The 26,385-nt window shown below is 48.4% G+C and overlaps 2 protein-coding genes across 7 annotated transcripts in view; both read right to left on the bottom strand.

Annotated features, from left to right (window-relative positions):
- Positions 1-690: 690 nt before the first annotated feature.
- Positions 691-13,490, bottom strand: TXLNA (taxilin alpha). Of its 6 annotated transcripts, none has more exons than XM_055397986.2 (11): positions 13,358-13,490; positions 12,615-12,824; positions 11,237-11,560; positions 9,416-9,507; positions 8,663-8,833; positions 7,127-7,321; positions 5,979-6,155; positions 5,670-5,744; positions 5,065-5,157; positions 4,671-4,766; positions 691-3,963 (listed from the first exon to the last, which is right to left on the bottom strand). In XM_055397986.2, the coding sequence occupies exons 2-11, from the start codon at positions 12,790-12,792 to the stop codon at positions 3,637-3,639; spliced, it is 1,728 nt and encodes a 575-aa protein (XP_055253961.1). In that variant the 5' UTR covers positions 12,793-12,824; positions 13,358-13,490; the 3' UTR covers positions 691-3,636. The 6 variants fall into 6 exon arrangements, with proteins under 6 accessions (XP_055253961.1, XP_055253960.1, XP_088700680.1 ...); XM_055397985.2 differs by having other exon boundaries at positions 13,317-13,469; XM_088844554.1 differs by having other exon boundaries at positions 13,290-13,446.
- Positions 13,491-18,475: 4,985 nt separating this feature from the next.
- Positions 18,476-26,385, bottom strand: part of KPNA6 (karyopherin subunit alpha 6) — a 56,127-nt gene continuing 48,217 nt past the window's right edge. Inside the window, exons 13-14 of the mRNA XM_055397410.2 lie at positions 25,724-25,902; positions 18,476-23,826 (exon numbers count right to left, since the gene is read on the bottom strand). Coding sequence (XP_055253385.1) covers positions 23,639-23,826; positions 25,724-25,902 — 367 coding nt within the window. The 3' untranslated portion in view covers positions 18,476-23,638. The remainder of the gene's footprint in view (positions 23,827-25,723; positions 25,903-26,385) is intronic.

Below are 26,385 nucleotides of genomic sequence, written 5' to 3'. Positions count from 1 at the left end.
GGACAGGCCCAATGGCAATGGTGACAGCATCCACTCATCTTAATTTGGGGCCCCACTAGTTGGCCTATGCCAAACTCTCTAGTCTCCCTGCTTTGTGCCTTCCTCATAGACTTGACTGATTTGCATTTAAACAACTTCAGTGGTTCCTTCTCTCTCAACCTAGCTGATTCCTTAACCTGGCACAGAGGCTCATGGTGGTTTGGCTGGTCTCGTTTCCTGCCACTACCCTCCAGTGTATCTGCTTTGCCGAATCAACCACTTCCTCACTAAATGTCAGACTTCCACTTGCCTTTTGGGTCCTAAGGCTCTTCTAGGATCCAACTCTATCCCCTTGGTGAAGGGAACAGGACCTCTTCTCTGCTCCCACAGCACAACCAACTTTTCTGTATCTAAAAGCACCTTTCCCCCTCACTAGCCCATGAACTCTCAGAGGCCAGGGACAAGTTTCGATGGGAAAAAATCATATATATCTGATGAACATCATGCCAACTTTGCCAAGGGCTCTGCTCAGGCAGTTGAAGTGAATCTGCTAGTGTCCTAAGCCTGCGGTGACTGCTGGAAGGCAGAAGGGCACTCTGGAAGGTGTGTGATACCAGGGCAGAACCAGAGATGTCACAGATCTGGACACATCAGTGATGGCCGGATGGATCCAGAAGTAGCAAAGGACCACGAAGTTTGGAAAAGAAAAAGTAAGGCAACAGACTCTTTATTTAATGTGGTTTTAAAATACATCAAGTCCCTGGCTGTTGTGAATACCAAAAGGAGACAAAAAAGCTGTCAGCACAGCTTCTAACAAATCTGGACGGCCAGGCTGGGCCATAAGGGAAGCAGTTACAGGGACAGAAGGCAGCACCCCTCTCCCAGGCAGATGCCTGGCTGTCCCTAGGGTGACCTCCTCTGTGCTGTGCAAGGTGGGAGGGCTGGAGCAGCAGCAGGAGAACCACCTCAGCAGGCCTGGGCCCTCCCCCACAGACACCAGGGTGGGGGCAGGGGCGCAGAAATAACCACTGTGTACAGACATAACATTCTCTCATAGAAAGTGCCTGAGCGCAGCCCATGGTCCAAAAACCTCACGGAAAACAGACTTTTTAAAAAGTGCTGCTACCGCCTCTTAGAATCTGGTGTACACGAAGCTCGGAGCTGGACAAGACCCTGAACACAAGTTACTGTCAGCAGAGCCTCACCGGCGGTGGTCCCCTGGAGGAAAAGCTAACAATCTAAGAAACCAACACAGCTCTTGGTCCAAAAACTGAGGTCATGGGCATAAGACCTGCCCCAGTGAGGAAGGAACTGGCCACCTCTTCATCTGGCCCAGGACCCTGGCTGGTGTGGGCAGCACCCAGGAACCCGGGCTGACTTTGGAAAGCAGAGCAAGCAGAGCAGTTGTAGTGATTGAAAAGATTTGGTCAACAGAGAGAAGAATGGGACCCCACTTACAGCCTGGCATGGACGGCTACAGCCGGTAGGCTGAGCTGAGAGCAGAGCTTCCACCCTGCATGGCTGGGGCCACCTTGCTCACCAAGCAGCTAGACTTGGGTTTCCGAGGACTGTAACTTGCCACACCATACTGGGCTCTGGCAGTCCCCTCCCTGCCAACACTATAGGCTTTAAGAGGTAGCTGAAGTGGGGCAGGTGATCCTGTGGGCCACTGCAGGCCTCCCTGCTCTTTGAAGGGGGCAGGCAGAAACTTCTGCCTCTTCCCGTGCTTCCTTAGCCCAGCAAACCCTGTTGGCAGCTCTTCTGTTCCTCAGCAGAGCAGGATCTCAGCCAGGGATGGCAGATAGGTCTCAACATTCACACTGGCTGCTGGGGGAATCTTGAGAAATGAGGGTATACCGGGAATGCAGCAGGAAATACTTGGAAGCAGATTAGTGGTACCACCCATGGATGAAGAGGGGAAATGGTGTGTCATTCTTTTGCCATCTCTGGTCTAAGTCCTAACATAATTCAGGAGTACTTCACACTCTTTATGAATTTTATCACCTGAGGGATTTAAGAGCTGTTAAGAGTGGGCTATTTGTGGAAGATGAAGGGAGCTATAAGACAATGAACTAATTTCAAGGAAATACAGCAAGAAGCAAAAACTCATCCATTCAAATCATCTTGGTCTATGGCTTCCGCAGCTAATGAAGCTGAGGCCCAGCTGGAGATGGGGTTATGGTACCCCCAAGCCCAGCGTACCCCTGCTTCCTGATGCAAGACTCATACGTTCCGCTGTCCCAGAAGTGTTTTGTACAAAGACTGGCTGATGCTACGGGAAGTTTGCGAACAGCAGGGCTTTCAGAGCAGAGAGTAGCAGGTGTGAGGGGTGGAGATGGGGTGGAGGAGAAACAGACACAGCTACCTGGAGCCATTCTGCGGACTTCGGGGCTCAGCCAAGGGCCGAGTCTCATTCTCCTCCGCCAGCTGTTGGACAAGACCTGGGGGCTCTCACACAGGAACAAGTAGGATGTCAAGGAGGGCATATCTCAGCTCTTATTATGTGGGTAACAAAATCAGGGCAAATCTCAAAAAAGAACGCACATTGCGGGCATGGACATATGAAGCAGACTCATCAAGCCAAGGGGATGGTTGGACCCGGGGCCCAGCATCTGCTGCGTGGAGACAGTGGTGATGGCATCAGCAGTGGCCACCCAGGACTGAAGCCACAGGTAAGCTTGTGGCAAAGCCATGCGGACCCTTTCCTTTCTCTTACTATAAATGATCTGACTTCATCAAGCAGGAAACCAAAGCACCAATGTGGCAAAGGTGCCAGGCAGGGTGCTGAGGGGGGTAGAGCGCTAGCGGCCAGGAACCCAGGCACCACTGCTATAGCACCCCTTCCTCCTCAGAAGATCCTCAATACAAACACTGTCATGTGCAAAACAAAAACAAAGGAAACAAACCCCCAAACCTTCAGAAAGAATCCTTTGGGTGATCTCTTGTCCATCATTTGTGCAGGCTAGAGAGGCACCTGTGAATGATAAGGCTACTGCGAAGCATCATTGGCCTGGTCCTGGCACCACCAGCACTCAGGGGAAGCGGCACCTGAGGGGCTCCCTACCAGCACATCACCCTGCACAGAATATGCTCCAGGTCCCTTGTCCTAGGCAGGGAGGCAATCCGATCACCAGCTCCAAGTGCTCTGTCAACGCTCTGCCTGGAGACCCCTTTTCCAGGTCAAGAGAAGCAAAGGAGCTTCCAGGGGAGCTAGGAGAGCTGGAGCTGCCCAAGTCCCGCTAACAGGAGAAACACAGTCATGTCCTGGGTGTGTCACCTGTCATGAGCTCTGAAGGGCAGGGAGGGAGGAGTGAGCCTCACATCAGGCAGGGAAAAGCTCAAGACACTTGTCCTGCCAGCTTACTGTGACGGCAGCTCCCCTTTAAGACGCTTCAGCTCACAGAAGAGCCACTGACTTGATGTGTACACACTCCCACCTGTGATGCAAGCCTGTTTTACACTTACAGATATATAAATGTATGAGGCCTTGCACATATGCCATATGTATGCAGAACTGACCCATAAAATCCAAACCTGCAAAGAGTCAGATGTCAGCCAGGTCAGAGCACCCTGGGCCTCAGCGGTGGGAGCCTTGCACAGGCCGGGCCTGGCTGAGCAGCTTGCTCCCTTCCCAGAGTGTGCCCTGGCATGGGCACCCTAGGCGGTGATGGAGGTGGGTTCCTGGGGCCCCATTTGGCCTGAAGGGTCTGTGTTCACTGCTCCGGGGCAGCAAGGAGCTTCTGTGGCCCTTGGGGAGCTTGGTGTTTGAACCTTGGGCCCCTCGCCACCCTGTTCCTTAGAGGCATTGGCAGCCTCTGCCCTTCGCTCAGGGCCACTGTCAGTGAGGGGAGCCTGGCCTCCAGCACTCAGGTCCTGCACCCTCTTGTTCAGGTCATTGCGCTCTGACTGCAGCGCTCGGCACAGCTTCTCCAGCCGCTGGATTTTCACGTGAAGGCCCTCCAGCTCTTTGTCCCGGAGTGTTTTCTAGGGAGAGAAATGGGGCCTTCAGTTCCATGTCATCATCCACCCACCCACCGCCACTTGGTAGAAAACATTCACCACACATTTTAACAACGCTGGGCACCGGCCAGAGTCAAAAGCTGGTCCCTTTCGAGTAAACAGTCCTGGTTTATGCTGAGACATGGCTACCAGCTGGAGACAGGTGTGGTATAGAGAAGGGGCCTGGCTTGGAGGTGATGGATTCCTCCGTTTATTTACCAGATGGCCTTAGCAAGTGCTTGGTTTTTGAGTCTGTTGCCTTATCAGTTAGCCTGGACTACTAACATCACCTCACAGATCTTGAGAGAGCTCAATGAGCTGGTGCATCCACATACTCAGCAGGGTCTGGCACACAGCAGCCTCTCCATCAATTACTTTCTCCTCCTTCACCTCAAGTCAAAAAATCAAACTATCTGCACGGCTCTGCATGCCAGCTGCACACACATCAGCACCCCTTGCTTTTTCTGCTGTTTCCTCCTTTCTTCCACTTGCTCTCTTTGCTTCTACTACAGACCTATCACTAAGCTCACTACCTCCCTTGAGGAGACAGCTGGTGCCTCTGGACTTGGACAGACGTGCGGGTGAATCCCAGCTCCACTTGGGGCTCACTGCATCCTTCTCAGTAGAAAGTACAGGAAAGGGCCAAGAATTTCACACACACCCAGCCCGGCTGCACACCGTACTCAGCCCACCTCCTCGGCCATCTCAAGCAGGGCCTTATTGCTGCTCTCCCACCGGGACCGGTACATGGTGGTTTCTTTTTCTAGCTTCTTGATCTTCTTAGTCATCTGGGTTATGTGACACATAGAAGGAAACGGTCAGGGGGTCAGGCAATTTGTGTGTCTGTGTCTCTAAGGTGGAAACTGTCCCAATGGGGTGAGATCCGAGCTTTCTGAGCCACCCCAGGGTGAATCCACGTAAGTATGGCCCACTCTTAGCCCACTGTGGTATCAATCACATATTACTGTAAACAGTGCCACGTGAAGCACTCCAGGGATGGGGGCTTCCTGAAGGCAGGCCTAGTGTTCAATTCAGAATGAAGCCGCTTGCACCCCCATAGCCACCTCCAATCTGGACCACAGTTACCTTTTCCATCTCCTGCTTGAATGTGGTGAACACCTCACTGCTTTTGGAAAGAGTGTTCTGGAACTCCTCAAACTTCTCAGTGTACAGGGCAAGCTGGGTGACAGAGAAGCCCACAAGTAAGATTGGGCTTTTCTGGAGGGCACTTCTGGTCAACACACTCAGACCCACCCTTAGCCCTCTGACCCAACAATTCTGTTGAGATACCCGTTTTCCTTAAAACAAAACAAAAACCATATATTTGGAAGGATATAATCTAAAATGTTAAACCTAAAAGGCAGGACTGGGGGTGATTTATATATTTCCTGTAATGTTCCTTTTCAAACTTTTCTTCCAGAATGAAGTCTAATTTACATAATTAAAATCACCTGTTCTGTCTCTGCCTCCTCGAAAGGAATACAACACTTTGGACCAGGAACAAGTCCTTCTAGCTTGCCTTCCCACCTGGTCACCACCACATAGGTGCCAGCCAGGTCCAGAGAGAACAAAGGCTTGGCAAGGTCACACAGGAGTCATGGTGGGCCTAGAATGAGGGTTCACTTCCCTCCCCCCGGATGGGGCTCCGCTTGGGGACCACGGAGACACAGGGGGAGGCCACACAGTCTCACCTGCTGTTTCAGGTGGGTCTCCTGCTGCTTCATCAGCTCACACATCCTTTGGGACTCCACAGCCTCTTTGAGAAGCTATTTTCAAGACAGGACCCCAGATTCCATCAGAAGTCCCTCGAGGCTGCATCTGGACTGTTTTAGCCAGATGCACCACGACCCCCGAGGCTTCCTGCTCTCAGATGGTTTCTGAGCTGGCAGTGCCCTGGCCTAACCAGACAACAACCTCTCCCGGGCACACCTAACTGTGAACTGAGCCGGAACCCGACCCGCCTCCTCCCAGAACCCCCAAGCCCGGGGCCCGAGCCTCACAAAATCCTTCTCCCGCTGGTGCCTCTCCTCCGCCTCCTTCAGCATCCCCTGGGCCTGCTGGAGCTTGGCGTCCACCAGCTGCTGCTGCAGCTCCTTGTGCTTGAAGACTTTGTCAATGTGCTGCAGGAAAGCATTGTCGGCGGTGGGCGTGCGGTTTCCATCTGCTAGGAGCTTATCCTGGGGAGGCCCGAAAGCTGCAGGACGCTCCACATGCAGAGACCAGGGCACTGCCCAGTATCCCACTTCAGCATGGCATGCTGGACTCCCACGTGTCCCATAGGTTGTGGGCCCCAAGTCCCCGGAAGGTCTACTTCCCAACCTCACCTTGTTTCTTTCCCACTGAGTCAGTCTGGCATGAGCACAGGGACGAGATCACCTCCCAGGAAGCCAAGTAACAGATACACTCAAACCTTCAGCCTCGTTACTCCACTGGACTGAGAACCCACACTATTGCAGCCCAACTCCCGAGTAAATGGGAGTACCACGGGGAACGGAGAGGGAAGAGGGAGAGGGCCCTGCACTTGGCCCACAAGGGCCAAGAGACAGTGTGCAGGGCCCCAGAGAGGGATTCGAGTGCCTGGGACGGCAGTCAACACCAGTCAAGGGGGTGACGTCCTGCCCCTTCAGGCGGCAGGGGCAGCAAAGCAGCAAATAATTGGAGGGCACAGCCCCTAGAGTCGATCACTGAACATAGTTCCAGCTCCTACCCTGTGATCCCTAATTCTAAAATACTCTGAAAATTGAAATTGTCTTAAGCAGGCAGAAAAATGTGACCCATATCACTGTAGGGCTAATTATAAACCTGGGTGAGAATACTCACAAGTTTAACTACATAAGCATTAACGTGTCCGATTTGGGGTGCTGCCACAAACCCCTGCTGGGGTGCAATAAAATGCATGATCCATGAATATAACACCAGTCTAGAACGTGGACAGTTTTACTGCAAAAGACACCTGGCCCTCCAGTTTAGGACAGGGTGCTATGGATCCAGCTGTGGGGTCACAAGCAAGATTCCTCTCATCACCTCAGTCCCTCATCTAGATCCCTCCTGAGGGAAGACGGGAGAATGCGTGAAGGGATGAAGCCTGGGAAGTGCTGCCTGCTGCTGGCACCCACGCAGACTCCTCAGTCCCCTGGCGACCCCTCACCTCCTCCCGCAGCTCATACTGCTCGATCAGCTTCTTGAGCCTTTCAGCCAGCTCCACGTTCTCCTGGCGTAGCTTGGAATTACGCTCATTGTGCTGTTCCATCTGCAGCTGGATGTCATTCAGTGTCACCTGGAAGTGCGAGGTCACTTCCTTGCGTTTCTCCTCTTCCTCCCGGGCCCGCTGCACACCTTCTTCCTGGGCAGAGAAGTCACCCCCAGCTCCATCATCCACCGCTCCCAGCCTCACAGGGCTCTCCCACCAGTCCACGGATGCTCTTTCCCAGTAGGCCTCTCTACTCTCCCAGTAAGGAGCAGCCAGCCTCTAAAGAGATGTCAAGCAATGGGGGCTTCTAATGGACCCCTCTGTAAACAGGTGACATCAAGCCAGAGATTCCCTAGAAAAATGTGGGCCTTTGTAAAGAAATCTAGATCTCCTGAAGCCTACTTTTCCTGGCGTCAGAATAAGTTTGGAAGATCTATTAGTCTCAATTAAATGTGCTTTTATCTGTGACCCCCTCACACTGACCAAGTAGTTAAAATTCAGTAATACCCAGGGCTGGTGGGGTTGTGCAGAATTAGGCACTTGGACACTGTCGGTGGGAAGGCAAAATCTACTAAAATTAAAATTTGATACCCTTTGACCTAGACATTTCACTTCTGAAATTCAGCCTATGGATAAATCCTATATAATTAGCCAGGGATATATATAAAAAGAATTTTCACTGTAGCTCTGTATCTGTAACAGTGAAAAACTGTAAACAACACAAAACACACTAACTAGGGTACTGATTAAATGCAGTATATCCATATAATGCCGCTTTTAAAAAGAATGAGACAGGCTGATATAAATGATAGGGAAAGATGAGGCACTGAGAAAATGGAATAGGCTATGAAACAATACATGTATAACAGTTTCATCAAAAAACAAAACAAAATCATGTTACATTTCATACTCAGGAAACTTAGAAGGCTATGCTTAAACTTACACATAAGTAGGTCTGTTTCCCATCAGTTTCTACTGGGGCTGGGGTTGACGATGGTGGGCAAGAATTACCTTTGATTTGCTAGACTTCTGTCACCTTTTACTCTTGATCACATCTATATTAAATTTATAACATTTTAAAACATACAGGAAAACTGACCAAACAAGCTGCAAAACATGCTTATTGATGCAAAGTTTTAAAGAAACACAAAGGGTATATTTAACGACCTGGAGGTCACAGTACTGATCAACCAAGCCTTAAGTAGACTGACCCCACCCTAGGTGATGCACAGCAAGGACAAAGGCCTGACTGACAGCCCTCCAGGAGAAGAGCTGCTCCCCTGGACTCTAGGGAATGGAGAAACCGGAAGCCCCTCGTCCCGATTCATTCAGCACCTTAACCTTTACCTCGCCTAATACACGTGCATGTCAAGTGGTAAAGCAGCTCTAAGGCACAGCGTCACTGAGGAAATCTCTTTCTATCCCAAAGCCCATGCTACTTTCAGGGGGAAAGCTACTGAAGACGCGTCAGGTCAGGAAAAGTGGATGGCCCACCTTGAGGGAGCGGTTATGGCGCTGCAGCTCGCGGCACAGGCTCTCAAGCTTGCTGCGGGCCAGGACGGCCTTGCTGTGCTCGCCGCGCAGATGGTCCTTCTCCTGCACCAGCTGGCTCTGCTTCTTCTGCAAGAGCTTCATCTGCTTCTGGGAGTTCCGGTGCTCTTCCAGCTGGAGACAGGGACAGAGGAAGAGCCATGTGGGGACTCAGGGACTCCAGAGTTGACCCAACTCCAGCCATCACAGCTCAGGCTAGACACTGATGGTGCTTCACACACTGCCCCCAATAACCCTAAGGGCCCCATATCAAGGATACAGAAACGGATGCCGAGGACCGACCAGCAGAGGCTCACAGCCAGCAGATGCCAGTTTCTCTCCAAGCTGTGACTCCAGATTCAAAGCTTGTTTAAGACTCTCCAACCACGACATTTGCCCAACTCTCAGGATACCTGTGTCCACAGACCAGCCCACCTGCTACCCTCTTCCTTATATACAGCAACAGACCCTGATTCCCCATTTCTCTTCTCAATAGGATTCTGAGTATCTTGGCCTTCTTATTACTGACAGATAATCCTTCTGCTTCCTGGCCTCGGACCTTCACCTCCTTCTTAGACCTGGTCCTTTCCCAGCTCAGCTCAGCTCCCCTCCATGAGCCTATTCAGCGCCATAGGAAGAAATATAATGCAACGTGGGGTAATTAAAAATGTGCCAACTTCCCAGGGCAGGAAGGGTGTATGAAGGGGGAGCACTGACCAGCTCAGCATACTTCTTGCACAGAGCTGCGAGCTTCTCCTCAGGGGTACTCAGCGTGTTCAGCGTCTGCATCAGTAATGTGATCTCCTTTCCTGCAAAGCACAGGCAGCAAAGGCATGTAGCTCCTTTTCTGGAGGCCCCCTTTGGGTCTGGGCCCACTATTCTCACCTATCAGACTTTACATTTCCGTTTGCTGACCTGGCTGCCTTCCCTGCTCTTCTGCGTGCTTCAGGAGCACTGGGACCCAATCAGTTCTGCCCACCAGTATAGCCCCAGTACCGTCCTGAGTGCCCATCACAGAGGACACACGCAAGAAATACTTATTCAGTGAAGGACTGAGGGAGTTCCCTGACAGTCTAGTGGTTAGGACTCCACGTGTTTACTGCCAAGAGTGCAGATTCAATCCCTGGTCAGGGAATTAAGATCCCGCAAGCCACGCAGCACAGCCAAAACAATCAATGAATCAATCCACCCATTACACAAATATCTTAAAAAAAAAAAAAAAAAGAATGAGTCTCTATGAAATCTCAGAGGTAAGCACCAGGAGTGGGAGAAAGAAAACTGCCTGCCCTCCCTACAGGTGAAAAAAAGGTATCCCACCTGTGAATTCAGTGCTGTTTCAATGCAAAGAAGGGCTTCCTTGGTGGTTCAGCGGTAAAGAATCCGCCTGCAATGCAGGAGACCTGGGTTTGATCCCTGGGTTGGGAAGATCACCTGGAGAAGGAAAAGGCTACCCACTCCAGTATTCTGGCCTGGAGAAGTCCATGGACCATATAGTCCATGGGGTTGTGAAGAGTCGGACATGACCGAGCGACTTTCACTTTCAATGCAAAGAAAGCCCTTCTGAAAAAGGAAGGACACAAAAGGAATAGGTCTCCTCAAGAACACTGCACTCCAGTCAACAGAGGCAGCCAACAGTGTACTTTAAAATGACTATACCCTGCCAATAAATAAATATACCTTTCAATATCTGATCATGAGATTAAAAAAAAATACCCAAACGCTTCTTTAAATTAGGGTAACAGGGAGGGGATGGGGGAGTAGTGACCCCATAAGATGTGCGTATAATATCACCTTTGCTTCTTTAACCCACTCACTCTCCATCCCCATCCAAGTGACTCCTTCACTGCCTGTGCATGAGTCAGAAGGGGCCACCGTGCACAGCACTGTGCCGGGTTCCTGAAGTGTCAACCCCTGGAGGCTCTGAGAGACCAATGCAGAGAATGCAAATCGTTGGCACACAGGCCAAATCCAACCCACAGATGGGTTTTGTTTGGCTGTTAGTTGCCAACTGTTATAAATCTAGAGATTTCACGTAACTGTATTTCTGGCTAAAAAAGCAGCCAGCTACAGTTCTAACATATTATCAACTCACTGGGACCAGGTGGCAGTCAAGCCTTTGGATAAAGGAGGCATTCTCTTGGTCTCCTGGGGCCCTCTGGCTAGGCTTATTTGAGTTTTCAACCCTGGTCTAGTCCAATTCTCTTATTGTGTAGAGAAGTGAAAACTAAGGAACAGAGAGGAGAAATGTCTTGTCTAAGGTCACACAAGTTAGAAATGGTGACAGCACAGGATGCCTACTGATGACTCCTGCTTTCCATCTTCTCAAAGATTGTATTGGACTTTGGTTTCCACTTGTTCCCCCAATGCAGTGAACAACCGTACACCTCTACGTGATGGCCCCACTGTCCCGGCTTTGAATAGATTATGTGGTTTGGCAGCTCTGGAAGTCGGGTTTCTTCTGAATCCTCGCAGAGCAGGCTAGCCCAGGTATGTCAGGTCCAAACTCCCTCCCCTCACAAGTAGCTGTTCTCTGCTCACCCAGACCCTTGGCTTTCTTCTTCTCCTGTGGCCTTCGGTGGTCTCGGTCTACGACCTCATCACTGGTCCGGATCTCCCCCTTGGAGATTTCCTTCTCACCATTGACTACTGGAGTCTCTGGCTCAGGCTCCCCGTTCCTTGAGGCATAGGTCCGGGACTTCTCCGCATCTTCGGGTTCAGCAGGTTCACCTGGTGCCACATCCTCACCTGGGCCCCCCTGACTGTTGTCCACGCAGTATGTACTGAGGATGTCTTCCAGCTGGCGGCTCAACTCCTCAGAGACATCACGGAGGGCTCCAGACTGAGCACTCTTGACTTGTGCTCCTACAGGAGAGGATGAAGGGCAGGGAGGGAAATAAGATGGTTAGGCCGCTGGTTGGGATTTTTCAGGCCCAAACATCCTGGTTTGGATTAAATGTTGTCTAAATTCTCTAAGCCTCAGTTTACTTCCCTAAGTTAAGTTGCTTGCTCAGTCGTGTCTGACTCTTTGCGACCCCGCGGACTGTAGCCCACCAGGCTCCTCTATCCACGGGATTCTCCAGGCAAGAATACTGGAGTGGGTTGCCATTTCCTTCTCCAGGGGATCTTCCCGACCCAGGGATCGAACCTGGGTCTCCCGCATTGCAGGCAGACGCCTTAACCTATTAGCCAACTATTTCTCAGTACTGCCCAAACACGCTTGTTTTGAGCATAAAAGAAATCAAGTAAGAAGACCATCTAACACACAGCGGTGGCATCATGTAGCAGGAACTCTACATCTAAACTCTAAGTCTAGTCCATTCCCTTCTCCACCCTGCCAATGTTGCCTCTTGATATTAAAAAAGTTCCAGGGAATTCCGTGGCAGTCCAGTGGTTAGGACTCTGGGTTTCATGGGGTGGGGGTAGGTTCCATCCCTGGTAGGAACTAAGATCCTGCAAGCCACCAGGTGCTGTCTGAAAAAAAAGTTTCGGAGGAGACAGTGCTTTGGGAAATCAAGTTTTGTCTTTACTTTCTTCAAGTAATAAATCCTTCCTTCTCTGGGAGAGGAAAAAAAAAAACACCAGAAATGCCTCAAGTATAAATGAGGTGAATGAGGTGTTTCTAACCTGGATTTGCTGGCTGGGAGTCTGTCTCATTTGACTGCCAACCTGAACCTGACTTAAACCTGTCAGAGCCTTGTCTGGAGCTCTGCCCCTGTGCTTTGATGGGAGGCTCTATCCACTCCCAGCACCTGGAGGGGGCTGCGTAGACTCAGCGCTAGCCTCTCCGCATTTCCTCTTTGCTGGGTAAACAGTCTTTGCTGGGTAAACAGTGGCCTGGGCCTCTAATTCCAGAAGCTAGACTGGCACGCCACAAACTCCTCCCCCTGCGCATTGGAAAAGCAGAGCTGGCACACACCCTCTGCCTTCCCTGCAGTCTGGCTGGTGGAACCTTCAGCTTCTGTCGCAGGAGTCAACTGGCTGGGCCGCCCCTGGGCTCCCTCAGGTCCTGCTTCCGGTTGCCCCGGAGTGTTTTTGGGGTTGGAAGTGTTGCCTGATTGCTTGGCAGGCCCATTCTTTTTGTCTTGGTTCTTCATTGTAGTTTGCAATGTCAGGTTAGGAACAGATCCTATAGAAACAAACACATTACTATTTTCCAGACTTGAAAAGTTCTCCTCAGCCTGGATCAGAAATCCCAGTATCAGGGGGCGCGCAAAGCTTGAAACAAACCGGCAGGCCTTCACTGGAGGGAGTCAGTGGTTCTCCCAGTCTCTGGTCAGTCCAGTGTGCCCAGCCAGGCCTCCTTTTTCCAGAAGCAATTCCCAGAGCAACACTGGCCCCTCATCACAGGCCGCACGCGGAAGAGGCTCAAGGCCCGGGACTGACGTGGCGGGATGCTGGATTCCCGGTTCCTCCCCACCCCCAGCCCCCACGTGGGCGCACCCCCCGTCGCGCCCGCGCGCAACCACCCACGCCCCGCGCGCCCAAGAGACGCGCGCGCGCGCCGCCCGCGCATGCGCACAAGCCACAGCCCTGCCCCCCGCCACCACCCCAGGCCCGAGCCCTCACATTGAACCCGCGCGATTCCCCGTACCGGCCAAAACCATCTGAGACCACAGACCCTCTGCTCGCGTTGTTCCCCCTAGCCGCCGCCGTGCGTACCCCCACCGCCGACACCTCAACGGCTTCGCCCGCTCTCGTCTCGCACCGGAAAACCTGGATAACTGCTGCCGGCAGAGCCTCCTGCTCGCGCCGCAGCCAATCAATAGCCAGCGCTAGCGCGGGGCTTGCTGGGAAAGATGAAGCAAAGGCGGCCTCCGAGGAGGGTGAGTTGGAAAGGCGGGGGAAGGAAAGGACTACGCGTCCCTCCATGCATCGGGCTAACCCCTGACTCCCAAGATGCAATAGGGCGCCGGCCCTCGGAGCCGCAGACCCAGGAGATCCGAAAGGAGCCAGTCATTCTGCACAGATACTCACGTCAATCTCTTTTCTATCACGCAGAAACTATGATTCAGCTCCTAGAGCCTTTCGCCTGGCTACTTTTTTCTGCACGCCTCCACTACCCCGTCCCTCCTGCTGTGAACATCTGTGTGTGTGCGTCTGTGCTTAGTCGCTCAGTCGTGTCCGGATCTTCCGACCCCACAGACTGTTTGTAACCTGCCAGGCTCCTCTGTCCGTGTGAACATCTGTGACTGTCTAGGAACTCTGAGGAGTAGGGGGAGAATACTGGTCATCAGACCTGTATTCCAGTCCCAGCTTCATCACTAATTTGCTGTGTGACTGGGCATTCTTTTCCTTCCCAGGGCTTCAATTTCTGTATTCAAATAGAAGTTTTTAATAGTTTGGTTTTTTTTTTTTAACGTTAGTTTCCCCAGTATCTCAAATACTGTACCTTTTGTTATTCCCAATTTACAGCTGTGGACTGTAAGCTTAGGTATCTTGTCCAAGGTCACATCGCTCTAATGAGGGCAGATTCAAAGCCAGGAAGTTTGGCACCCATCCTAACTACCGGACTGCTGCTGCTGCTAAGTCGCTTCAGTCGCGTCCGACTCTGTGCGACCCCATAGACGGCAGCCCACCAGGCTCCGCCATCCCTGGGATTCTCCAGGCAAGAACACTGGAGTGGGTTGCCATTTCCTTCTCCAATGTGTGAAAGTGAAGTCGCTCAGTCTTGTCCGACTAGTAGCGACCCCACGGACTGCAGCCCACCAGGCTCCTCTGTCCATGGGATTTTCTAGGCAAGAGTACTGGAGTGGCTTGCCATTGCCTTCTCCGAACTACCGGACTACCTGCCTCTTATTCAGAATAACCACCCATGGTAGGCTTTCCTTGAGGATGAATCAAGATAACTTGGAAAGTAACTTATTTTTCCGTCTTCATTACCAGCTCGAGTCGCTCTTTGGATGGTACTGAGGGGGCCCTGCAAGGGGAAATTTGGCCTCAGCAGATTCCTAAGTGTTTTCTCTGCCTGGCGCAGCATCTTCAAAGTTCCAGTTGCACTGGGGCTAAAGAGGAAAAAAAGCCAAGCTTTTCTCCTTGTGAGACCACAAGACAAATGTGAGACTGACTACAGTACTTGATCCATTTGTCTATTAGATAGTGGAATAAAAGGCAACAACCTGTGTGCTGGATTAAATGCCTCGCTGGTATGGCTTCTGTTTCCAGCCAGTCCTATCCATGCCCTCAGCCTTTTTTGTTCTTTTACTATTTCCAGGACTTCCCAGGTTTTTGTAGGTGCTGTTCTACCTTCCAAAATTCCCTTCTTGGCAAAACAAAATCTTTTGAGACCCACCAGATTCAAAGGCCACTTCAGAGCCTTTTCAATTCTCTGCAGTTCGTTTTAGCTTTCTAGGTCTGGACAGAGTTCTATACCAGCATTAGTGGGAGGTGTTGAGATTATTTGCTTACAAGTCACTGAAGATCGCAAGAACTGTTGGCTAAAAGCTCTAGTCCTAAAGCCTAGCATCATTCTGGGGGCTGAAATGGCAAAGAATATTTTTAATTATTTTGCAAATTGGGCATTGTTTTAGAGCTCTTCAGTTCAGTTGCTCAGTTGAGACAGACTCTTTGTGACCCTGTGGACTGTAGCACTCCAGGCTTCCCTGTCCATCACCAACTCCTGGAGCTTGCTCAAACTCATGTGCATTGAGTCGGTGATGCCATCCAACCCTCTCATCCTCAGTCGTCCCCTTCTTCTCCTGCCTTCAGTCTTTCCCAGCATCAGGGTCTTTGTAGTTCCAGCTTCAGCATCAGTCCTTCCGATGAATATTCAGGACTGATTTCCTTCAGGATTGACTGGTTTGATCTCCTTGCAGTTGGAGATGACTCAAGAGTCTTGAACTGTCATGACAGTTCAAAAGCATCAATTCTTCGGTGCTCAGTTTTCTTTATGGTCCAGCTCTCACATCCATACATGACTACTGGAAAAAACAGCATTGACTAGATGGACCTTTGTCGGTAAATTACCATCTTTGCTTTTTAATATGCTGTCTAGGTTTGTCATAGCTTTTCTTCCAAGGAGCAAGTGTCTTTTAATTTCATGGCTACAGTCACCATCTGCAGTGATTTTGGAGCCCAGGAAAATAAAGTCTGTCACTGTTCCCATTGTTCCCCATCTATTTGCCATGAAGTGATGGGACCAGATGCCATGATCTTCGTTTTTTGGATGTTGAGTTTTAAATCAGCTTTTTCACTCCTCTTTCAACAAGAGCCTTTTTAGTTCTTCTTTGCTTTCTGCCATAAGGGTGGTGTCGTCTGCATATCTGAGGTTATTGATATTTCTCCCGGCAGTCTTGATTCCAGCTCGTGCTTCATCCATCCTGGCATTTTGCACGATGTACTTTGGATATAAGTTAAATAAGCAAGGTGACAATACACAACTTTGATGTACTCCTTTCCCAATTTGGAACCAGTCTGTTGTTCCATGTCCAGTTCTAACTGTTGCTTCTTGACCTTCATACTGATTTCTCAGGAGGCAGGTCAGGTAGTCTGGTTTTCCCATCTCTTTCAGAATTTTCCACAGTTTGTTGTGATTCACATAATCAAGGCTTTGGTGTAGTCAATAAAGCAGAAGTAGATGTTTTTCTGGAACTCTTGCTTTTTCTATGATCCAGTGGATGTTGGCAATTTGATATCTTGTTTCTCTGTCTTTTCTAAATCCAGCTTGAACATCTGGAAGTTCTTTGTTCATGAACTGTTGAAACCTGGCTTGGAGAAGTTTGAGCAATACTTTGCTATCATGAGATGAGTGCAATTGTGCGGTAGTTCAAACATTCTTTGGCATTGCCTTTCTTTGGAATTGGAATGAAAACTGACCTTTTCCAGTCCTATGGTCATTGCTGAGTTTTCCAGTTCTGCTGGCATATTGAGTGCAGCACTTTCACAGCATCATCTTTTAGGATTTGAAATAGCTCAACTGGAATTCCATCACCTCCACTAGCTTTGTTCTTAGTGATACTTCCTAAGGCCCACTTGACTTTGAATACCAGGATGTCTGGTTGTACGTGAGTGATCACACCATCGAGGTTATCTGGGTTGTTAAGTTCTTTTTTGTATAGTTCTTCTGTGTAACTTGCCACATTTCTTATCTTCTGCTTCTGTCAGGTCCGTACTGTTTCTGTCCTTTATTGTTCCCATCTTTGCATGAAATGTTCCCTTGGTATTCTCTAATTTTCTTGAAGAGATCTCTAGTCTTTCCCCTTCTGTTGTTTTGTGTTTCTTTGCATTCAACACTGAGGAAGGCTTTCTCATCTCTCCTTGCTATTCTTTGGAAGTCTGCATTCAGATGGGTATATTAGAGCTCTTAAGATGTTAAAATATTTTTCCCTAGTTGGAGAGACTTCAGGGCAATGCTCTTCCCCACCCCTTAGGCAGTGTGTACCAAGTAACATTGAGAGGCAGTATTTTGATATAATGGTAAAAGGTGGAACTCAAGCTCAAAAAGGTTTGGAATTCAGGTCTCTCAAAACCAAGGCCCTCATTATTTCCAGAAAAGCATGTGGGAAATCTCTTGAGGTAACATATGAATCAGGCCTTGATGGATTTGCCTAAGAATAGGGTGTTCTAGGCAAAGATAAAAAACAATAGAACAAGGTATGCATGGGGTGAGAGGAGTGATGTAAGGAGAAGGGTCAACAGTGGCCTCCAAGGGCCAGCTATGAAAATCGCTCAGTTGTGTCTGACTCTTTGCGACCCCATGGACTGTATAGTCCATGGCCAGATTCTCCAGACCAGAATACTGGAGTGGGCCTTTCCCTTCTCCAGGTTATCTTCCCAACCCAGGGATCGAACTCCCTCCCCGCATTGAGGGCCAGCTTTTTTTTTACCAGCTGAACCATAAGGGAAGCCCAAGAAAACTGGAATGGGTATCCTATCCCTTCTCCAATGAATCTTCCCAACCCAGGAATCGAACCAGGGTCTCCTGCATTGCATGCAGATTCTTTACCAACTGAGCTATCAGGGAAGCCGTGCTAGGTAATGAGTAAAACAGACAGGCAGGGAATAAGAAAACTGGATAGAAAAATGGGTTAAAAAGTTACTTTTTCCTTGCGGAACAACATTAATATCTGCCAGAGAGCCCACTGGTAATGGTGGTGAACAGTAATAGAACTCTTGCAGATCGTCTTCAAGCAGAAACTCAGGCCCAGGAGTGCCAGATATTTGGGGGTGGGGAGGCTTTTTTGTCTCTCTAGTTGAGGCACACACTGGCTTCACTGGTTGCCAAGCAGGGGCTCTAGAGCACAGTCTCAGTAATTGTGGCACATGGACTGTCTGTTTGTGGCCTGCTGGCTTAGGTGCCCTACAGCATGTGGGATCTTAGTTCCTGGACCAGGGATCAAATCTGCATTGGAAGGCAGATTCTTTACCAGTGGACCACTAGGGAAGTGTCAGGTATTTTTAAATACAGCTGCATCTTTTAATGTTGGTAATGAATTAAAACATAAAATGTACTCAAGTCAACCAAAACCCTCCTTTTGAGTTGTATCAACTTTTTGGCTGCTAGTCTAATTGCTACATTTGGAATTGATATAAACCAAAGTGAGTAGTTTGTGAACTACTTTGGGCTCAGTGGGCTGTGAAGTAGTGATGAAATGATGTGAAAATCTTATAGAAACTCTAGAAAATGCAAACTAAACCCATAGTGAGACAGAACTCGCACTGAGCTTTAGGCAGAAAGGAGGGATTCCCAATAGGCATGTGGTGATAGGTATGTTCACTATCTTGATTGTGGTGATGGTTTCATGGATGTAGATTTATCAACACTTAACAAATTGTTCATTTTAAATATGTGCCATTTACTGTATGTCAGTTATATTTCAATAAAGCTGATTTCAAAAATGCTTTGTAGTAGAAGCAGGCTGTTAACAATTCTTAATTCCACTTGTTAGGCCACAAATTTAAACACCTTCACTTCACTGACTTCCAAGAAATCCAGTCTAGGATCACTCCAAAGAACACGATTTAGAACTTTGCAACAGGTTTTTATTTTTGCATTATATCTATTACAGTGTTTGAAACCTAAAGAAATACATTTTCTCTTCAAATTTGGATGTGTATATAAATATCATTTGTCTGGACTCAGCACACTCAATGCCATGGTTTCTTGGCCTATATCTGCTCTGAAATCATCAAGCTTTGTCTGTCTACCCAGGGGCCCTGAGAACACGGAAAACAATAGCTAGAGTTTATAGTTCTTAAAAGCAAAATAAATTTGGAGAGAAAAACCAGTGAGGAAACAGGTTTGATTCACCTTCTGAGGGTCTGTAGCTGGGAACCCAAGATGTTTTAGAGGGACATCTGCTCTGTCTTGGGTAACTAGGACCTCACACCTTATTTGCTTCTTCAGTGGTCCAACCAAAGGCAATTCCTACAAAAACTGGCTGAAAGAGCCAATACCCAACTCCAGGGCTTGAGGATTCTCACCATGGCAGTTTTCTTTTCCCAAACCCAGAGGCTGAACATCTGACCTAGGTAGGGATGCAGGGCTTGAGTTTAGCAGAGGGGTTCAGGTATGTGCTAATGTGCACAGCAGCAGTCAGGCTGGCCCAGAAGTAGTAAGGTGGGCCCAAACACACTCAAGGCCTTTATGACACACTACACAAACCTTTTTCCTGGGGTGTTCTAGGTCCACAATTTAATGGTGCTTCTTCTAACTCACAGCCAGGTTTGATTCTTAACATAGCCCAGGCCTGATGCAAAAATGCCCTCTCAGAGGAAAACTAACAGCTTTAATTAACAGACTTATTTGGTTTGTACTGACCTCAAAATTCTTCCCTTACCATGGTCTTCATGTGGGGGTGGGGCTAGGGAACAGTCAATGGGATGACTGAATCCTTTATGAAGGCCTTGGCCAAAGAACAGCTATTGCCTACCACATGGATCCCTGCAGGGCCCAATTCTCAGCTTGCTGGCTTAACAAAAAAATACAAAAGTTAAGACAGAAAAAATACTGGACAAGATTGGTCTAAAATGTGCAATCCTAAAACAGCTGTGGAAGAAACCTACTCTGAGCAGTTTCTCAAGTCTCACAGGTACGTATTTCTAGGATAGTCCTACCTGGAAGATGTTGCTAGCCTTTCCTAGGTTGTGAGCCTTTCCTATGGTTCGTGTACTGAGCCTTGCACCCTTCCCCAGCCTGCCAAGGAGGACCCCAGCCAGCACCCTATGGGTCCCTGTAGTGCCTACAGAGACCAGCAAAATCTGGCTCCTTGCCTTCAACTGAGAATCCAGAACCTGAGCCCAAAAGATGTATCTACTGAGGAATATTCAAGATGATGGACACCAAAGTAAGTGAGTCTTGGGGCGAAGAGACGTGGCCTGAACAAAAGAGCTGAGAGGCCTTCAAAGAAGGGGGCGTGTGGGAGGAGGAAGTATTGATAGGCATTCATTTCCTTCCCTTCTATTTTGCTAGAAACAGGTAATTCTATGATAGAGTGTAGGGGGAAGCCAGGCAGACATGAGAAAATGGAAGTCCAGTTTATTCTGCTAGAGTTTTCAGATTAAACTGGTCTGGCTTGAGGGAAATGGAAAGTCAGTCCCCGAGAGCCTTCTTTTGCTCTTCCCTGACTAAGCATGGTAGCAGCTATAATCTGTGTAGTTCAGTTCTAAAAAATAGGGCTGTTGGAAAGTCTTCCAAGGGAAAAGAGAATGGGAGTAGATCTAGGGGTTCTAGGTAAAGGGGAACACAAAGGGTCCTTGAAAGCTGAAGTCTTCTACATCTGTTCCTTGGAGGGGTCCTTTGTACCAACCTCCTGAAGTAACCAGGCTGGCCAGGTGAGGATGGAACCTGTGTGGTTCTAACAAGGTTGCAGCCAATACTAAGGCCCACCAGTCACTGGGGATAGCTCAGTCTTCTAAGACCAGAGAAGATGGGTGGGTGTGGGATGTCCAGAAGGGCTGGCAAAAACGAATAGCTGTTCAAAACAGTACTTGAACACTTTAGCTAAGAAAATGGTTCCTCGTCCCCTTAATCCACACCTAAACATCACCAACCCACCAGAGATCTTAAAATGCAAATAACTGTGTGCCAAAACATTAACCTTTCAAATACACGTCTTCTCAGGCTATTCCCTACAGAAGGCTGAGGAGCCCCTCCATCCCTGTAACATCCATTCAGAAATCTGTCAGAAAGCTCTGCCTTCACCTGGGCCAGGGTCTGCAGTCCAGATGGGGGCTGTCCACGAAGAGCGGCTGTCAAGCCTGGGCTAAAAAGAAACAATATTTTGCTTCCCAAGATGAACAAAGGAGAGGGGGACACAAAAGATGATGTGACCATCTCTGGGGGCTGGGAGAACTTCACCTGTTAACTGAAAGGGGGGTCAGAGGAATAAAATGGGAAAACAGTTTGAGGAAGACACTAAACAAAGGAAAGCTCCTAGAGGCCATGTTTATCTGATGAGAAATTTGTCCTCATGTTGTGCCCTGGGAGACACTTCAGCCTTTGGAGTCCTTGGAGAAAGCAGCCTTCAAGCAGTAACTGATAATCAGAAGAGTCTTCTATTTAGTACATGTCCCAGATCTGAAGCAAAAGTAGGAACAGTTAGGGAAGGCAGGATGTGTGCATCTCACAGTAAGAATTTGGCGCTAATGTCAGGGACTTAACTATTGCTAGAGATACAAGAAGTAGTTCTTACTCAAATGCTCTGGCTGTTGGACAAGGTCAAGGGGTGGGGGGTGACTTTCTTTTGAACCGTAGGAGTAATGGAGTCAGCAGGCTAAGTGAAAAGGGTCCTGCCCCTTGCCTACCAGGGAGAGTGGGGCTTGGTAATGAGCATGCCCAAACTGAAGAGTAGCATCTGACTCACTCAGGTGGTATGGCTCTGCTATCACTTTTCAGTGATAACCACTAATCCCAAGCATTTTTCTCAGAAAATGCCTCTGGAATTAGATCTCAATACTCGAAAAAGAGGGCAGATTCAAAACCAATGGGCAAAAAGGACCTGAACTTTTTATCTGTAAGCAGAGTGGCACGGATTTCACCTGAGTCAGAGGTGGGATATGCAGGAATGGGAGCAAGAATGGCATTGTTTCTGGGGAAGGGATAATACAGCTTGAACCAGGGAATCTCTAACTGATCTCTGTGGGGAAGCAGTGACAGGGCAGACAGAGTGTGCCTTCAGCTACACCACTGGCCTACACTTAGCCAACAACTTCCTCCACTCATCCCATCAGCTGGGCTTTACTTCGTTACTATGGAATCCATTGACACATACAGGCAAGCCAGTGAGGCACTGCAGTAGCTCTACTCCAAGGGAAAAGGCAAGGCATTGGGACTGTAAGTGTCACAGAAAGGGCAATACCCAGACCATGTACAGGGATCCCAATCCAGGAAGATATCAGTCCCTCTCAAACAAGTCCTGAGGCTGCTGTATTTCTGTGGTAAGTGAGGCAGCCACCTGTGATAACTTACGTGGATAAGGGCATTTGAGACTGACTCTGAGGAGGCAGACTGCTATCTGGGTTTCCTGATGCAAGTAGGATGCTCAGCAGTAAGGACTAGAGTGGTAGACTTTACCAGGCCCTGGAGCCCTTGCTCCCTTCAGGTACTGGGACAATCAGACCAGGCTGACCTGTGATATAAAGGCTCCAGAGCTAAGGGTTTGTCCAGGTGGTAGCCCGGAACCCAAGCAGAGAGATGGATCAAGGTCAGGCTTCCTGAGCCAAAGAGCTTCCACATCTCTTTTTGGTCTTCCTCACGGTATCCTACTTACAGAAATTACAGAGACAGTTCTTCCTCTTGAGAGCAATTAAGATTGACCTACCTAATATATAGAATATAAAAAAATACAGAACTTTTTGACATTCTCTCCTTTGGAAGTAAAATATATGTGATCCACCTACGGAAGAGGAAGAAGAAGGAGAAGAAAGGCCAAAGGCAAGGATCCCCTGGCTATCCCAATACATGACACTCTCACTCCAACCTCCTCTGAAACTTATGGGTCACCGGAGCAAGGACTTTCTCCTCAGGAGAAAGCAAGGACGACAGCCCTCTGTCGCGTGCTTAGGAGAAAATACAGCTACCTCAGAGGTTCATTTCAACTCTGAGGGGAATTTTCAAGTAAACAAATGAAGTCAGGTCGCACCATTGGAAGGTGGGTAGGAAACATGGGATCAGTAGCGACACATGGGAAGCCCTGTCTGAAGGCCTGTGTTCCTCCTCGCTCACTCCCACTGGTGTACATGCCCCAGGAGAGTTAAGGGGATCTCCCAAACTAAAGAGGTCTAGGCAAGGGGTTAGAGGGAGGGAGGGGCCTTTCTCTCATGGTGACCTCCCCCTCAGTCTCTAGTCCCAGACAATGCTGGCAGCTGGGTTTCCTAATACCAGGAACTCATGGCTCTGGGAAAGAGCAATCTTAATACAAGAAAAAATGTGCAAAAGAAAAAATTAAATAACTCAATCCAAGCATACAAGATTAATATTCTGTCAGAGCAAGAACACTTTGTTTTGGATTTCTCCCCTCCCCTCCCACCCCCCCACCTCTGGAATATTCCATCTGCTCAAGTACCCAAGATAAGAGTTACACAGATCAGGGCAGAGGACTGGGAAGGATGAAGGAAGATAATAGGGAAGGAAGTCACCACTAAAGAAGAAAAAAATAAAAATTAAAAAAAAAAAAGGTGCAAAATTGGTTACCTCAGTCCTCCTTTGTCTACCCCTGGGCTCCTGGGTTAAAGACATATGTGCAGCCAAAATATAGTGTAAGGAAGAAAAACCCAACACGTCCCCTTCTTGTCACAAAACCCAAACGTGAGCCTCAGATGGTTCTGTCTGTCCAGAGGGTGCTCCCTCCAGGGAAGGGGTCGGAGCAGGTCAAGAGCACAGTTTCCAGGGCAGCAGAGGTGTGTGGTGGCTGATGGTGGGGGGTTGGTTTCCCGCCCACCAGAGGGCTGCTTTTCCGCTGGTTGGTGGTGCTTCCCATCCCCTCCCCTCCCTGGAGGCAGACATTATAGCTGGAAGCCCTCCATGGGGGCCTCAGGCTGCTGGAAGATGAACTGCTGTTGCGTCTCATCCACTTGGGGAGCCAGGCTGCTATCATCATCTTCTACACCAAAGTAGTGCTCAATGAGGTCGAAGGCCTTCTGGTAGATCTCCTGGTTCTCATGGCTCTGGAGAAACTCAATTTTATCCAAGCCTATGGTGGCAAGAAGGAAGCAGGTAGAAGAATGAACTTGGAGTGCTTTATTATGGGTCCATAAAACATGAATGTATTTCTCCTTCCCTGAGGTATATTAGCATTTATAAACACAAGTAATATGATCAGGTCTCTCTTTGATCTGAAAGAGGAGAGCTGTGGTCTTTACTTAAATTACATAACCCCAAAGGAAAACAACTAAAATGTCAGTTATTAATCAGTGGTTTAACCTGGGTGAACTGTTAACCATTCCGAATCTCTTGGAGATGAGTAGTGAGTCAATCCAGTACCCCTAACAGAACTTGCCAAGGAAACCATAAACAAAACAAAAAGATAACCTGTAGAGTGGAAGAAAATATTTGCAACTGATGCAACTGACAAGCGCTTAATTTCTAAAACATATTAACAGCTCACATGGCTCAATAAGAACAACAAAAAATCCAACCCAATCAATAAATGAGCAGAAGACTTACATAGACATTTCCCCAAAGACATATAGATGTCTAAGAGGCACATAAAAAGATGCTCAACATCACTAATTATTAGAGAAATGGAAATCGAAACTATAATGAGGGTATCACTTCACACCAGTCAGAATGGCCATCATCAAAGAGTCTACAAGGGAATTCCCCGGAAGTCCAATGGTTAGGACTGAGCAGTCTCACGACCAAGGCCTAAGTCCCGCAAGCCAAGAGGTATGACAAATAAAAAACCAAAAACAAACCAAAAGTCTACAAATAATAAATGCTGGAGAGGGTGTGGAGAAAAGGGAACCCTCCTGTACTGTTGGTGGGAATGTAAGCTGGTGTAGCCACTATGGAGGTTCCTTCAAAAACTAAAAATAGACCTACCATATGATCCAGCGATCCCACTCCTGGGCATATATCTGGAGAAAACTACTTTGAAAAGATATATACACCCCAACGTTCATAGCAGCACTATTTACTATAGCCAAGACACGGAAGCCACCCGAGTGTCCATCAATAGTGGGTAAAGAAGATGTGCTGTACATTTACAATGGAAAATTACTCAGCCACAAGTGAGACTAAAATAGTTCCATTTGCAGCAACATGGATGGACCCAGACATAATCGTACTAAGTAAAGTAAATCAGACAAAGACAATTATCATACGATATCACATATAGGGAATCTAAAAAAGACTGGGAGAAGTGAATTTATTTATAAAACAAAAAGAGACAGAACACAAACTTATGGTTAACAAAGGGGGAAAGGTGGAGAGGGATAATTATGAGTTTGGGATTAGCAGATTCAAACTCTGTGTGTGTGTGTGTCTGTATGTACGCACATGAGTTGCTCAGTTGGATCCCATGGACTGTAGCCTGCCAGGCTCCTCTGTCCACAGAATTTTCCAGGCAATAATACTGGAGTGGGTTGCCATTTCCTCCTCCAGGGACTCTTTATGACCCAGGGATCAAACCCGCATCTCCTGAATTGGCAGAAGGATTCTTTACCACTGTGCCACCTGGGAAGCCTCAGATACAAACTCCTATTAACAAAATAGATGAACAAGGACTTCCTGTACAGCACAGAGAACTTATCTAGTATCTTGTAATAAGCTTGTTTATAATGGAAAAACAAAAGAAAGGAACTTGCTAGAAACTCAGCTCAAAACATGCCTTCCAGCTCCTTATCCTATTATCAATTCTGGAGTATTATTTTTACATCTGTACCATAACCTACTTACTGGGTACAGCCTATCAGAAAGAGAACTGATCTATTGCTCCTCAGAAGAAATGGAACTTGTGGGATAAAACTCTGCATTCAATGCTGACCATACACCCTCACATGCATATACTACTTCAGAGGCTCTGCACTAGAACTTACGGTTCTGAACTCTACTTATGGCAGACATTAGTTTGGGGAGAGGGCACATACCATAGGCTTCCTCGATGAGGCCACAGTAGGGATTGACCCCTGAGCCACTGCGCTTGCCCTCTTGCTCTCCAAGCCGAAGGATGTTCTCCAGTCCATTGAGGGCCACTTGCACAATCTTTGAATCCATCACAGTCAGCAAGTCGCACAGGGGTTTGATGCAGCCCAGGGAGACCAGGTACCTGAAGGGCAGAGACCAGTTAAGTTCTAAATCAAGACTAAGATAAGGGAGCTGCCAGGCTGGTGCTCTGGGGTCCCTGGGTCTCCTTCACACACATCAATGCGCTTAGCAATTCACTCTGCCTGAGCCCTCATAAACACGCAGGCTTTATCTCAGTCTCTTCACCCCGTCAATACGACTGGTTTAGTTCATTTCCAGGCAGAAGGCTGCCACAGATTCCTCCTCCTGGTCTCTAATGTGTCCCTGCAGCAGTACTACCTCCTCTGAAACATCATTTCCCGGCTTAAAATGTTCACAGTCCAAGCTCTACTCTCAATACAATCAGGCTCCTAAGCTTTTTTAGTTTCATCTCACATTATTCCCTTCCAAGAATACTACATTCCAGTCAAATATGTGAAGGTCTCTAGGTTTCTGATTTTTGTACTTTTACTTATGCCTTTTCCTGTCCAAAATGCCATTCACAGCCCTGTATCCTCAAAAGCTT

The sequence above is a fragment of the Moschus berezovskii genome, chromosome 2 (assembly GCF_049115385.1).
Source record: "Moschus berezovskii isolate FMDL1 chromosome 2, NW_MosBer_1.0, whole genome shotgun sequence".
Classification (NCBI taxonomy): Eukaryota; Metazoa; Chordata; class Mammalia; order Artiodactyla; family Moschidae; genus Moschus; species Moschus berezovskii.
The sequence above is the reverse complement of the archived record's forward strand: the minus strand, read 5'-3'. Positions and strand labels throughout refer to the sequence as shown.